The sequence below is a fragment of the Dermochelys coriacea genome, chromosome 23 (assembly GCF_009764565.3).
Source record: "Dermochelys coriacea isolate rDerCor1 chromosome 23, rDerCor1.pri.v4, whole genome shotgun sequence".
In the NCBI taxonomy this organism is placed as follows: Eukaryota; Metazoa; Chordata; order Testudines; family Dermochelyidae; genus Dermochelys; species Dermochelys coriacea.
This window is the reverse complement of record NC_050090.1, coordinates 7,214,597-7,228,996: the sequence shown is the minus strand read 5'-3', so window position 1 is coordinate 7,228,996 and position 14,400 is coordinate 7,214,597. Positions and strand designations below refer to the sequence as shown.

The 14,400-nt window shown below is 52.1% G+C and overlaps 1 protein-coding gene across 3 annotated transcripts in view; it reads left to right on the top strand.

Moving 5' to 3' along the window:
- The first annotated feature begins 11,841 nt into the window (after positions 1 to 11,841).
- The window catches only part of LOC119847287 (zinc finger protein 333-like), a 31,253-nt gene continuing 28,694 nt past the window's right edge, over positions 11,842 to 14,400 (top strand). For all 3 annotated transcript variants that reach the window (XM_038381932.2, XM_043501485.1, XM_043501486.1), the window contains exons 1-2: positions 11,842 to 12,569; positions 13,733 to 14,239. In XM_038381932.2, the coding sequence (XP_038237860.1) occupies positions 11,957 to 12,569; positions 13,733 to 14,239 (1,120 nt within the window). In that variant the 5' untranslated portion in view covers positions 11,842 to 11,956. The remainder of the gene's footprint in view (positions 12,570 to 13,732; positions 14,240 to 14,400) is intronic.

The following is a 14,400-nucleotide window of genomic DNA, read 5'->3' as shown; positions in this document are numbered from 1 at the left end:
GAACAAATAATTGATATTGGGCTCTTCAGTCTAGCAGAGGAAGATCTAACATGATCCATTGGCTGGAAGTTGAAGCTAGAGAAATTCAGGCTGGAAATGAGGTGCACATTTTTAACAGTGAGGGTAATTAACCATTGAAGAACTTACTCACAGTCATGGTGGATTCTTCATCACTGGCAATTTTAAAATCAAAATGGAATTTCTTTTAAAGAGCTGCTCTAGTTCTCTGGCCTGCGTCACACAGGAGGTCAGCCTGGGTGATCTCAGTGGTCCCTTTTGGCTTTAGACACTATGAAATAAAGCCTGAAAGGACCAAGGCTTTATTTTTTCCATGAATCAAAAAGGAGTTGTTTTTTCTACCTCTGTATCTCAGGGGTGAGAATGCTGGTCTTGTAAATGAGTGCTTGAGAGTTCAACTCTCCATAGACAGGGCCGGCTCTAGGCACCAGCAAAACAAGCAGGTGCTTAGGGCGGCACATTTCTAGGGACGGCATTCCAGTGCCGGCCATGCCCTCCCTAGAATTGTGCCCCCGCCGCCCCAGCTCGCCTCCGCAAAACAGCTGTTTGGCGCGGCAAGCCTGGGAGGGAGGGAGGAGAAGCCGAGCGGCAGCGCGCTCAGGGGAGATGGCGGTGGTGGAATGGAGGTGAGCTGGGGCAGGGAGCAGTTCCTCTACCCTCCCATTACTTCCTGCGCTCCCCCACCTCGCTCCCTTCTGCTTCGCCTGCTCCCCTGAACGCGCTGCCTCCCTCGCCTGAAAAGGGAGGGGGAGAAGTGGAGCGGAGGCGTGTTCAGGGAAGCAGGCGGAGCGGAGGGGAGCTAGGGTGGGAGGTTGCGGGAGGGAGAGCCGCAGGAAGCAATGGGAGGGGAAATGCAGCACGCCTGGGGGAGGAGGCGGGGCCAGGGATTTGGGGAAGGGGCGGAGTTGGGGCAGAGCTGGGGGCTGGGGGGCACGAAGAAAAGGGGGGGCGGCCAAAAATTTTTTTGCTTGGGGGTGGCAAAAATCCTAGAGCTTGCCCTGTCCATATAGCAGGGGCGGCCAAGCTTATTGACCTGCTGAGGTGCACCTGCCAGGGCTTGGGGTTTCAGCCCTGCTCCTGCTGAAGCCCCAAACCCTGGTAGGTGTGTCCTGCGGAGCTCAATCCCCAAGACTCCCCTCCCCGCCGGGCAGAAGGCCCTACCCCTCCACTCCATTGCAAGGCAGAGGTCCCGAGCTCCTCCCTCACAGTCTGGTAGGTGGAGAATGAGAGGGCATGGTGGGGGCTGCACGAGCCACACTTTAACTGTAAAAGAGACGCATGCGGCTTGCAAGCCATGGTTTGGCCACTCCTGCCATAGCCTTGATTTTAAATTTAAATAACTTAAAATTTTCCAACTCTTGAGCCTCTGAGTCTCTAAGGAAAAATTCCTGAAGGAGGAAGAGATTTTAATCTCGAAATTTATAGTTTAATTTGATCAAAGAGTGAATATTTTGGTAGGGAATTGATGGAAATTTGTTGATAGAAAAAAAATCCTAGTGAAAATTGGCAAAGCTGAAGATATTTTGAAAAGTTACAGTGAAGTTACACATGAAGATACACAGAGAGAGAGAGAGAGAGAGATACACAAACAAAGCAAATCACAGAAAACCACAGCGTGGATAGAAACAAAAACCATACAGGATGCACATGCACAAAATCACACAGCACACAAACCCACATGCACATACATAAAAGCCACCCAAAACATTCATGTAACAAAAGCAACATAAACAACACAAAAAAGCACACAACAGCAAAGCACAAGGCTGCACAATGAAAGAACTCAAAGTCATATCACACAAAAACAAATGACATGCAAATTCACACACACACACCAAACTACACAATATATCCACAAAATCACACCAGACCCACATGCACATCAAAAAAAGCTTACAGCAGATACATGAACCACACCCCAGGTAGGGTTTGAGTGTCAGAGCCTAGGACAATGCAGGAAGGAGATTTGGGGAGCCAAGGATCAGAGGATGTGCGGGACACTGGCCTATGCTTGATGGACTCTGTCACAGGGGGATTGGTGGACTGAGCCCCACTGGAGAGGGGACCCCACTCTGATTCAATAGCAGCTTGACTCCTCCATCTCGGTTAACCCCCTTAACACCAGCCTAGGGCTCTGGTGCTCTCCTGCAGCTCCCTGGGCCCAGCCACTCCTTGGCTCAGCTGCAGCAACCTTGTATCAGGGGCTGTTCTTCTCCCTGCAGAGTCTGTAATAGGCAGCAGGTTTAAAACAATGTACAGTAAACCCATGGAACTCATTGCCAGGGGATGCTATGAAGGCCAAAACTATAACTGGGTTCAAAGCAGAATTAGATAAATTCCTGGAGGACAGGTCCATCAGTGGCAATTAGCCAAGATGCTCAGGGATTCAACCCCGTGCTCTGGTTGTTTCTAAGCCTCTGACTGCCTGATGCTGGGACTGGATCACTTGAAATTGCCCTCTACAGTTCACTCCCTCTCAAGCATCTGGCATTGGCCATTATTGGAAGACAAGTTACTGGGCTAGATGGACCATTGCTCTGTGCCAGTATGGCCGTTCTTATGTTCAGAGCATTGTAGATCTGTGGAATCTGACCTGCACCTCGTAGAGAAGGGTGCACTTCTTGACTCTTCCTCTTCTGCTCCCCATCCCTGTCCCCATCGCCCCTTCCCTTCAGTGTCCCTCTCCCTCCCCTTTAGCTGGTCCCAGCCTAATTAAACCCAACAACAACAACAACAAAAACACAGTGGCACTAACCAGGGGCAGATTAGATGTTTGTGGGGCCCTGAGCCAGAGCAAGTGGGGGCCCCTACTCACCCGTTCCTCCTGCAGTCACCCCTGTCCTCACCCTTGCTCCTGCCACTCCCTGGCTGGAGCATCAAGCATGCTGAGCGGGTTGGGATGTGGGGGGTGCCCATTTTTCCAGAGGCCCCCAATTGGCCAGGGCCTGTGAACAGGGGCCACATTGGCCCAGTGGCTAATCTGCCCCGGCACTAACATGCCAGTTGCTGCATTCACACTGCTGCCCTTTCCCCGCCCCCACCCCTGTGTGTGTCTGGAGGGTCAGCTCTTCATTCTGGGCCTGTCTTCTTGTTCCATGTCTGTACCGCGCACAGCACAGCCAGTCCTGGGCTGTGTGACTGGGGCTTCGCGAGCCAAGGGAACAGAAATAACAGGAACTAAGAAACTGCTCCCCTGCATGGTTTGCTTCCTTGCTGGCACTGAGGACGCCCACGTTTCAACACCAAAAACAGTGTGTGTTGTGTTGTGTGCATGTGTGTGGTGTGGTGTGTGGGTCTGTGTGTGTTTTGTGCGTATGTGTGTCTGTGTGTGTGGTATGGGTGTCTGGGGTGTTATGTGCATGTGTGTGTGGTGTGTGTGTGTGTGGTGTGTCTGTGGTGGATGGGTGTCTGTCTGTCTTTCTATGTGTGTTGGGGGGTGTGGGTGTGTGGGTCTGTGTGTGGGTGTGTGGTGTCTGTGTGTTTGTGGTGTGGTGTGTGGGTGTGTGCGTGTGTGCGTGTGTCTGTCTGCCAGTGTGGTGTGTGTGATGTGGTGTGTGTGTTGTGTGCATGTGTGTGGTGTGGTGTGTTGTGTGTGTGGTGTGGTGTGTATGTGGGTGTGCTGTATATGAGTGTGTTCGTGTGTGTGTGGTGTGTGTATGTGCATGTGTCTGTCTGTCTGTGTGCGGGAGTGATGTGGTGTCTATGGTGTGTCTCTCTGTCTGTGTGTGTCTGTGTGTAAACAATATGTCACAGCTTCTAGTCTCCTTCTGCAGCTCTATACATCATTTGTCTAGGCCTACGGATGCACTGTGCCTTCAGAACACAGCCCGAGCGGGGGGGGGGGGTACAGAGATGGACCATCCTATGGGGGGCAATAAAGCCCTTCTGCCTCCACACACTGTTTGCAAACACTTCAGAAGGCTCCCCCAATTCTGAGGTAACTGTTATCCTCTAACACCTCCCTATCCCGGGTATGCCCTCTGCCACTGGCTGCTGGGCACCTCCCCTTTTCTTAACCCCAGCGCCTACTCCCTGGCCCTGACTTTGCCCCCCGTCTCCCATGCCGCCACCTGTGTGACCCATCAATGCGTTCAGCTTGCCTGCCCTGCACATATTCTACCCCCTTCCTCCCTTCAGATTTGGCCCCTCTGCCTCCTTTCACAGCCCCATTTTCAGCAGGGCGTGGATTCTGCTGGTGGTAAGGGCCGAGGGAGGCCAGCGGCTTCAGATGCTATTGAGCAAGCTTCCCAGTGTTGCTGCTGCAGCAGCTTTGTTACTGTTCTTGGAGCCCCGATGTCAGCTGCGCTAGCAGACATGCAGCGTGTTCATTCCACAGCAGCCCTCGGTGTTACTCATAAGGAAAGACCATTGGCACGGTTCGGTGACAAAGGCACTGGGCCAGGTTTATTGTCGACAAAGCAGGGTACCAGCGCCCGGGCTCCGCGGTTACCAGCGCACTAACACCCGTATGCCCCTGACCATGGTACCAGCTCAGTCAGGGTACCAGGACGCTGCCCCCTTGGCTGGCCAAAGATGTGACTTCTGTGACTTCTCCTTCTATACATTGATACCAACAAGTTACGTGTTCCATGCCAGACGTGGCTAGTTACCAACCCTACACCTTGTACCCACGAGTTCAAACAAAACATCCCCATCCATTGTCCTGTCATCCCATCCTTATCTTATGAGGGGTCAGTGCGTACCTGAACCATCTCTTAAGGAGGTGTTTATATAGTTACTTGAGAACTCTGGGTGTTTCTGTACCATATTCCCCAAGCAGTCAGGCATGTCCCTGCCCAAACTCCGCCCCGAGGTCCCCTCCTGCTTCCCGTTCTTCCCCCGTGGCCCAGGCTGAGGCTAGGGTGGGCCAGCCTATGGCCCAGGACTTGGGGTGGCTAGGGCCACTGCTTGGGCTGCCTGGCAGGGGCGTCCTGCCCAGCACTCCAGGGCTGGGGGCACTCATGTAGGCTGTGGGGGGTGGCCATGGTGGGGGTCTCGGGGATACGGCGGGGATTGGGGACTTGGGGGAGCGGAAGGGGAGGAGGCAGGGACTCAGGCAGAAGGGGCCCTACTGGTCTCGCTGGTTGTTGCTAGAGCCCTGTAAATCCGCTGCTTTATGTCCATGGATATCCATGTATATAAATTGTGTATCGCGCAGGGCTCTGGCTAACTCCATGAAAAATCCTAATGGGAACAAGACCCAGGTAGATTTAACCTCAGTGTATCCAATTGAGGTCACCCCTGTTCCCACACCTGGGGCTGGTGGACAATCCTACGGGAAGTGGGACACACTTCCATGGTATAGGAGTTGATAAAAAGGACCATGGGATTCACCATAGGGAAGGGTGAGCTGCAAGATGGAGAGGACGGAGCTGGGAGACCACGGTGACACAAATGCTGCAAACAGCCTTAAAGTTCACCATGTGGGAATTAGCAAAAGTATAAAAGGGGGGAAATCTTTTCTCTGCCCTAGAAAGGTTTTTATGGTGTTGAACCTCCCGTGCAGCTTCTCCGACAAGTAAGGGCTGAGCACTGATGGAAGCACTTCCCGCACCTGGAGCATCTACCTAAGGGGTGTTCAAACTATGGCCCTGGGGGCCACATCCGGCCCTCCACACATTTTAATCCAGCACTCAAACTCACATCAAGAAGCGGGGTCCGGGGCTTGCCCCGCTCCGGCTTTCCAGCCAGGGAGCAGGGTCGGGGTCTTGCCCCACTCCACAAGGCTCCCGGAAACAGCAGCATTTCCCGCCTCCGGCTTCTACGCATAGAGCCAGCCAGGGGGCACCACAGGCTGCCCCCACCCCAAGTGATGCCCCTTAGCTCCCATTGGCCAGGAACTGCAGCCAATGGGAGCTGCAGGGGTGGCGCCTGTGGACAGGGCTGCACGCAGAGCTGCCTGACCATACCTCCACTTAGGAGCTGGAGTGGGGACATGCCACTGTTTCTGGGAGCTGCTTGAGGTAAGCGCCTCCTGGAGCCTGCTCCCCATATCCCCCTCCTGCCCTCCAAACCTCTTGATCCCAGCCCAGAGTACCCTCCTGCACCTCCAACTCCTCATCCCCGACGGCACGCCAGAGCCCACAACCCCAGATGGAGGCCTCCCACACCCCAATCCCCAATTTTGTGAGCATTCATGGCCCATCATAAAATTTCCATACCCAGATGTGGCCCTTGGGTCAAAAAGTTTGCCCACCCCTGGCCTAGCTCCATCCTCTTTGGAACCCCTCTTCAGGTAATTGAAGGCGGCTATCAAACCCCCCCCCATTCTTCTCTTCTGCAGACTAAATAAGTCCAGTTCCCTCAGCCTCTTCTCATAAGTCAAGTGCCCCAGCCCCCTAATCATTTTCATCGCCCTCCATTGGACTCTCTCCAATTTGTCCACATCCTTTTTGTAGTAGGGGGCCCAAAACTGGATGCAATACTCCAGATGTGGCCTCAACAGTGCCACATAGAAGGGAATAATCACTTCCCTCAATCTGCTGGCAATGCTCCTACTCGTACAGCCCAATATGCCGTTAGCCTTCTTGTCTGCTGACTCATATCCAGCTTCTTGTCCACTGTAATCCCCAGGTCTTTCTGCAGAACTGCTGCTTAGCCAGTCAGACCCCAGCCTGTAGCAGGGCCTGGGATTCTTCTGTCCTAAGTACAGGACTGCACACTTGTCCTTGTTGAACCTCATCAGATTTCTTTTGGCCCAATCCTCCAATTTGTCTAGGTCACTCTGGACCCTATCCCTACCCTTCAGCATATCTACCTCTCCCCCCAGCTTAGTGTCAGACACGGACTTCCTGAGGGTGCAAGGAATCCCATCATCCAGATCATTAACTAAGAGGTTGAACAAAACCGGCCCCAGGACCGAACCCCTTGGGCACTCTGCTTGATACCAACTGCCAACTAGACACTGACCTGCTGATCACTACCCATGGAACTCGACGATCTAACCAGCTTTCTATCCATCTTACAGTCCATTCATCCAATCCATACTTTTTTAACTTGCTGGCAAGTATACTGTGGAAGACCGTATTAAAAGCTTTGCTAAAGTCAAGATATATCACATCCACCACTTTCCCCATATCCACAGAGCCAGTTATCTCATCATAAAAGGCAATCAGATGGGTCAGACATGACTTGCCCTTGGTGAATCCATGTTGACTGTTCCTGATCACCTTCCTCTCCTCCAAGTGCTTCAAAATGGATTCCTTGAGGACCTGCTCCATAATTTTTCCGGGGACTGAGGTGAGGATTTTCCTTCTTCCTCTTTTAAAAGATGTGCACTATATTTGCCTTTTTCTAATCATCCGGGACCTCTCCCGATCGCCACGAGTTTTCAAAGATAATGGCCAATGGCTCTGCAATCACATCAGCCAACTCCCTCAGCACCCTCGGATGCATTCATCCGGCCCCATGGACTTGTGTATGCCCAGCTTTTCTAAATAGTCCTTAACCTATTCTTTCACCACTGAGGGCTGCTCACCTCCTCCCCATACTGTGCTGCCCAGTGCAGCAGTCTGGGAGCTGACTTTACCTGTGAAGACAAAGGCAAAAAAAAGCATAGAGTACTTCAGCTTTTTCCACATCATCTGTCACTAGGTTGCCTCCCCCATTCGGTAAGGGTCCCACACTTTCCCTGACCTTCTTCTTATTGCTAACTAGTAGAAACCCTTCTTGTTACCCTTTACATCCCTCGCTAGCTGCAACTCCAGTTGTGCTTTGGCCTTCCTGATTACATCCCTGCATGCTTGAGCAATATTTTTATATTCCTCCCTAGTCATCTGTCCAAGTTTCCACTTCTTGTAAGCTTCCTTTTTGTGTTTAAGCTCACAGAAGATTTCTCTGTTAAGCCAAGCTGGCCGCCTGCCATATTTGCTATTCTTTCTGCACATCAGGATGGTTTGTTCCTGCACCCTCAATAAGGATTCTTTGAAATACAGCCAGCTGTCCTGGACTCCTTGCCCCCCTATGTTATTCTCCCAGGGGATCCTGCCCATCAGTTCCCTGAGGGAGTCAAAGTCTGCTTTTCTGAAGTCCAGGGTCCGTATTTTGCTACTCTCCTTTCTTCCTTTTGTGAGGATCCTAAACTTGACCATTTCATGATCACTGCTGCCCAGGTTGCCACCCACTTCTACTTCCCCTAGCAATTCTTCCCTGTTTGTTAGCAGCAGGTCAAGAGGAATGAGGTGCTTCATCTGGGGGCATTTTGGGGCAGGAGTGAGGTGCATTGTTGGGGAGCGGGTTGCGGTCATGGAGTGAGGAGCATTGTATGGGTGGGGGCTGAGTCAGGAGCGAGGTGCATCACTGAGGTAAAGGGGCTGCAGGTTGGGAGTGAGGTGTATCATTGTGGTGGGGGCCTGCAGGTCAGGAGTGAGATGCATCATCACGATGCAGGGCTGTGAGTTCGGAGTGAGGTGCATTGTTCGAGTGCAGGGCTGCGGGTCGGGAGTGAGGGGCATTGGCAGGGAGACTGCGAATTGGGAATGAAGTGCATTGTTTGTTGGGGATGCTAGTCAGGAGTTGGGGATGCTGTGAGTCAGGAATGATACGCGTCAATGGTGTGGGGGCTGTGTGTAGGGAGTGAAGTGCATTGTTGGGGTGAGGGGCTGCGGGTCAGGAGTGAGGCGCATCGTCTGCAGGGGCTGCGGGTCAGGAGTGATGTGTATTTCGCAGGCTAGACCTCCCTCTAGCCGGGGTTCAGCCCTTCTCCCCAGTTCAGTCCTTGTTTCTCAGGTGTTTCCGGCCGTCTCCTTTGCTCAGGGAGTCTGAGAAGAACGAACCATGATGATGTCACTCCCCTGCCTTAAATAGCTTTTGCATACAGCGGGACCCTTTGTCTCCCCTCTTTAGTGCCCAAGCCTGTCAGTGGAAAAACACTGGTATTCTATGATGGTGTCCAGTACCAGGTGACTTGATCACATGCCCTATCCCTGGCAAATAAAGGCCACAAGGGGCCCACCCCAGAGGTGGCTACATCTCAGTGCTGGGAGAAGCAACATGTCATAGAGCTCATTAGTTGTGGGGTTTTGAGTCACTTCCAGTTAACATGGTGATGGTAAAGTGAGGGGTTAATACAGTAGCATGGAGATCGTCACCCACTCTGGGGAGTGCCTGGGGCAGCAAAAACCCAGGGCTTATCTTCACTGCCGCACTAGATCAGTGCAGCCATAGGCAGTGGGTATAATAGGCCAGGGGAGGCTAAGACTCCCCTGCGGCATAGCCACCGATCCACTGCTGCCTTTGAGTGACCAGACACCTGGGCTGTGGTGGCCCAGCTTGTGCTCTGTCCCCAATGTCCCCTCCCACTTTTCCTCCGGTGGTCCCCCAAGCGCTCCACCTCTTCCCGTCCCTGCTCGCCCCTCCAACGAGGCCCTCATGCTGCCATTCACCCAGTCTCCCCTCCTCCACTCTCCTCTCCCGTGACCCCGCCACTCGCCACAACGCTCGCTGAGTCCCGACTTCCTCCTCTGCTCCACCCTCAACCCTGGCCTCCCCCACGAGCAGCAGGGTCTTGAGGGGGGGGGAGGGAGGGACTCGGCGAGAGGTGGGCAGGGGGGCCTTGGGGACAGGGGTGGAGGGACTCAGCGAGTGGCAGTGGAGGGGACACGGGGAAGGAGGTGTAACACCAACAGACCCGAGTCATCGGGCAGGGGGGATCGAACCTGGGGCCTATGGAGCTTAGTGCATGAGCCTCTACTGCATGAGCTAAAAGCCAACTGGCTGTTAGTTAAGGCTGTAGAGCAAACTCATTTAATCTCTCTCTCTACGTGGTCTTGGTGCCACTAGATGGCACAGAACACCACACCCAGGAGGTGTGTGGGTTACAGAGGGACTCAACCAGTGGTGGGTGTCTCGGGACTCGGTGGGGTCTTGGGGAAGGAGGAGAGGATGGACTCAATGGGTGGGCGGGGGGCCTTGGGAGAGAAGGCTGAGCAGGAGCGGGGCCTGAGGTGGAGCAGAGGTTGAGCATGGGCAGGGCCTCAGGGGAGGAGGCCACATGGGGGAGGGGCAGGGCCTTGGGGCCCACAATCTGAACACCGGTGGAGCTTCTGGCACTCGGGCCAGCCTCCAAATGCTGGAGCCACATGCCACCCATGGGTGCAGCTGCTATCGATGTAGTGCATCTGGTGAAGACATGCGATGTCAGCCGCAGACGCTCTCGTTGACATAGCACAATGTAGACAGCCCTGAAAGTCGATGTGACTTATGTCACTTGGGGGGGTTCAAAATCTGACAGCTGATATCAATGTTCAGTCGTTAAAGACAGAAGGTTGGAAATCTAAAGAATTTTGGATCAATTTTCATAAATTAGAAAAGAAAGTGGAAAAATATGAGGGATTTAATACTTTGAGTCAATAATAAGTAAAGAAGTAAAATTTGAGTGAATTTCTGATAATTATTTCATAAATAGAAAGAAAAGGGGCAACATTTGGAAGGATTTTCTATCAATATTCAAGAATTTGAGAAAAGGGAAAGTTCTGAGATTTTATGTTAATATTTTAAAACAGAGACGGGGAAAATCTCCGTACACTTAAATAAGGAATAGAGAGGCAGAGAGAAAGCAGGGCAAAATTTTACGACAGTTTATAACAATCCTTGAGACATGGGGAGAAAATAGGATAGAAATAAAATATTTGATCATATGAGAGAAATACACCATGCTGTGAAGAGATTTGGTCTCAATATTAAATACGTGGGAAAGTTAGAAGGGATTGTACATGAACGTTCAATAAAGAAGCAGACAGTGATAGTTTCCCACCACCACTGCCATTCACACGGGCAGCAGGCAGCCCTTTGGAGAGCTGCTTTAAGAGGGGGGTATGGAAGAAGCAGACTCCCTGGCAGAAGGGAGGGCGCAGCAGCAGGGGTGAGCAGGTAACCTGCAGCACACAGGAGCTGGGGAGGGCAGATCGGGGGGACAGCAGCTCAGAATGGGTAACCTTGGGCTGGGCAGTCTCCCTTCCTCCTTACCCATTCTGTTCCCAGGGGCCCTGCGCTCTGAAAGACACTTTCCTCCCATCCCCAGCCCTTTCTCCAAGGTCTCTCTCAATTAGCTGGTGTCTCCAGCTCAGGGGTTGGTGTTGGCAGAGCCCGGGGGGCAGGTTCCAGCTGGAGAAAGTCCCCACCTCAGCTGAACACAGGAAGAACTTTAATGAAGGTCTCTCCCCAGCATAGACCTGGCTGGGAAAGCAGGAGCTGCTCAGCCAGGGCTCCCCGCTCACACTGGAGGTAGCAACATCTTGTGTTTCACAGAGCACCCAGTCAGGAGCTGCCCAGTGTCTTGTTCTTTGTGCTTCCTTCCTGCCAGCACCCCCTGCTCCCAGCTGTTCCAGCCCCTCCTGTCTCCTTCAATTCCAACCTGGCCTGCAGCCTGCCACACACATTGGGACAGGGACTTTCTCCAGAGGGAACTAGCCTCCATCTCTGCTCCTCCTCCTGCATCTGTGAGTCCCAGAGCTGCTGCGTTTCTCTCTCTCTCACACTCACACTCACACATACACGAGATTTTTGCTCCTGTTAGCCCTTGTAGGAGCCAATGCAGCTACAGAAGAGTGAATGCCCTGGGAACAGAAAAGTGACCAGGGCTATCTCTATACTGCAATGTAAACTCAGGCTCAATGCAAACCCCACTAGCTTCCACACTGCAATTGTGCTAACCCTGGGCTTGAACCCAGGGTCCCAGGACCCTGAAGGGTTGGAGGTCTGAGCCCTATTGCTTTGCAGTGTAGACATGACCCTGGCTTGATTCAGGTCCTGGGAGTCTGCCGGATGTATCCCACAGGTCACTGGGACAACTTCCTTAGTCCTCTCTATGCCAGCAATCTGCAATGCACTCTGTTGCAAACGGAAGCCCCCCTTGCGAATGGCAGCAAGTCAGCGTTAACCCATTGTCTTCTGAGCACCGCTCTGCAAGCACGCTCTCAGAAACCCTCCAGGGTTTGCAATGGAGACTGATCCATTCAAGCCTTTTGTAAAGCGAGCGGCTTCCTGGTCACTTGAGCACAGCCAGATTTTGGTGAATCTGTGGTGTGAGGCCAGTAAAACTGTGGATTTCAGCAAAAGCACCAGGAATGATCACCTGTACCAGCAGATCTCTAGAAAGCTGGCCACTCTGCAGATTTTCCGGACAAGTGATCAGTGCAGGGAGCGAATTAAGAGGCTAAAGAGAGAATACAGGAAGACCAGGGATAAGAATCGCTCCTCGGGCAACTCACCAATGACATGCCCATTTTATGATGACTTTGACCGGGTCCTGAGCACTGTGCCCAGCACAGAGCCAACCGTGCTTCATGACGACCTGGTGAGCCGGGACGGTGCCCTGCTGGCCCCCGAATCCAGCCTGGGGTCTGATTGCAGGCAGCAGCCGGCTCCCAGCCAGGATCATGAAGTGACATTTTTAATGCAACCAGTTCAAGAGCGTGCTGTGGATCAGGATCAAGAGCAAATTCTCAGTCCCTACTCACAAGCGCTGTTTGATCCTCCTGCTTCTGAAGAACAGCCCTGTGCCAAGTCTGCTGAGAACCCGGTGGAGCCAGAAGCGGCCCTAGAACCCGCCGGTAAGTGTATGATTCCAATTAAAAGTGGATTATTACAGTAATGGGAGCCATTTCTGCTTTAAGAAGCAATGCAAAACCACTGAATGCATCCGATGAAGTGATCGTAGCTCACGAAAGCTTATGCTCAAATAAATTTGTTAGTCTCTAAGGTGCCACAAGTATTCTTTTTCTTAATGCAAAACCAGTAAGCTACCCCTGGCTTACCAGCGTTTGGCTAGTAATGGCGGGTTGTATCACAGTCCCTAGGCGACCCCCCTTCCCCTGCCCCATCGTGGAGTTCACAGTGGTGACTTGGAATTTCAAACTTCCATACACAGCTGTAATGGTTATTTTAAGTATTAAGACACAGCGATTTGCTATGGTCATTCTCGTTTTCCTTTCAGTAATTAGAAATTTGCCACTCTACAATCACTCCTAGATCTAGGCAGCTGCCTGTAAACAGTGAACTGAGTGTGTGTATTTGGGAAACAGTGTTCTATATGTCCAGATCTAGTCCATTTCAGTTAGAGATAATCCATGCAAAGGTGGAGTAAAGTTGCAGATTTCAGAAAATGCTGCATACAGTAATAACGGGATAAGCCATGTGTGAGCTAACACAGCATCATGTTAATTCCCTCATGGATTCTGACCCAAGCCTAGCTGCTGATAGCTGCAAACTTCTCCTGAAGCAGGAACTCCAGATAGGTTGCATGGAAGAGCAAAATTTCCAGGCCCCCTCCAGTCACTGTACATTTGAATACTTCTGCTGCTTACACTGTTGGTTTACCTCTAGCAGTTTGGAATAACATTTCTGTCTGCCACTAGGGCACCACAAGGACGATTATGCCTTCTGAAATAAGAAAGATCTGAAATGACAAAAAAAGCCTTTTGCAGCAAGGGTGCTATACACCCCCCTCCCCCATATGACAATAAGTTACAAAGTTTTTATGAAGCAGAGTAAAGGTTTTAATTTTAAACTTACCATTGCTTCTGCACATCTGTCACTGTGATTAACAAGGCAGTGTCCAGAAACAGTGTGTGGACTGAAGTGTCCACTTCACAATATGTGTAGGTTCACTTCAGAACGGTTACATTTTATGGCCTTGGGATTCCTCAGTTACTGATTTTGTCTCCTCCGCTGAGCTAGTTTAGACACTAACGCTCTCTTTCTTGTCCTGTTTCAGGACCCTCAAGCTACACGGCCTGCTGTTCTTTAGGAACTCCATCCCTGACCCAGCGTACCCTCGCAGACCATTCCAAAAGAAAGCGTTTCCGTGATGAAGTTATGCTCCATGTTCTTCAGAGGGTAGAGCAGCAGGTGCAGTACCAGAAGCAGAGGGATGAAAGACTGGAACAACGGCGTGCTGAGAGGCAGGTGGAGAGGCTGAGGCTCGCCATCCAGCTGGAGGCAAGCGTTTCAACCAGGGAGCAGGCACTTGCAAAGCAGTTCCTGGAACAGGAACGGCAGCTAAGGGAGGAGGACAGAGCCCAACAGAGAGAAATGTTCCAGCAGCTCCTGTCTATAATGGCTGCAAGAGCACAGGCCCCTGCTGCCTCTCCCACACCACGGCATGGTGCCCCAGCAACGTACCCTCAGCTCAGCAGAAAGTGGGGACTTTCTCTAGCTGGAACCAACCCCCTACGACAGCTCCCGGCTCTGCTGACTTCAACCCCTGAGCCGGGGACACCAGGTGATGGAGAGAAACCTCAGTGAAAGTGCTGGGGACTGGACAGGCACAAATGCTCCTGGAATGTCACATCTCACGGCCTCTGAATCTGCTCCCTTGTTGCTAATGCTCCTGCGGGAGACACTGGAGTTGTGTTAACAACAGTGATGCTGTTGCTCTCAGCT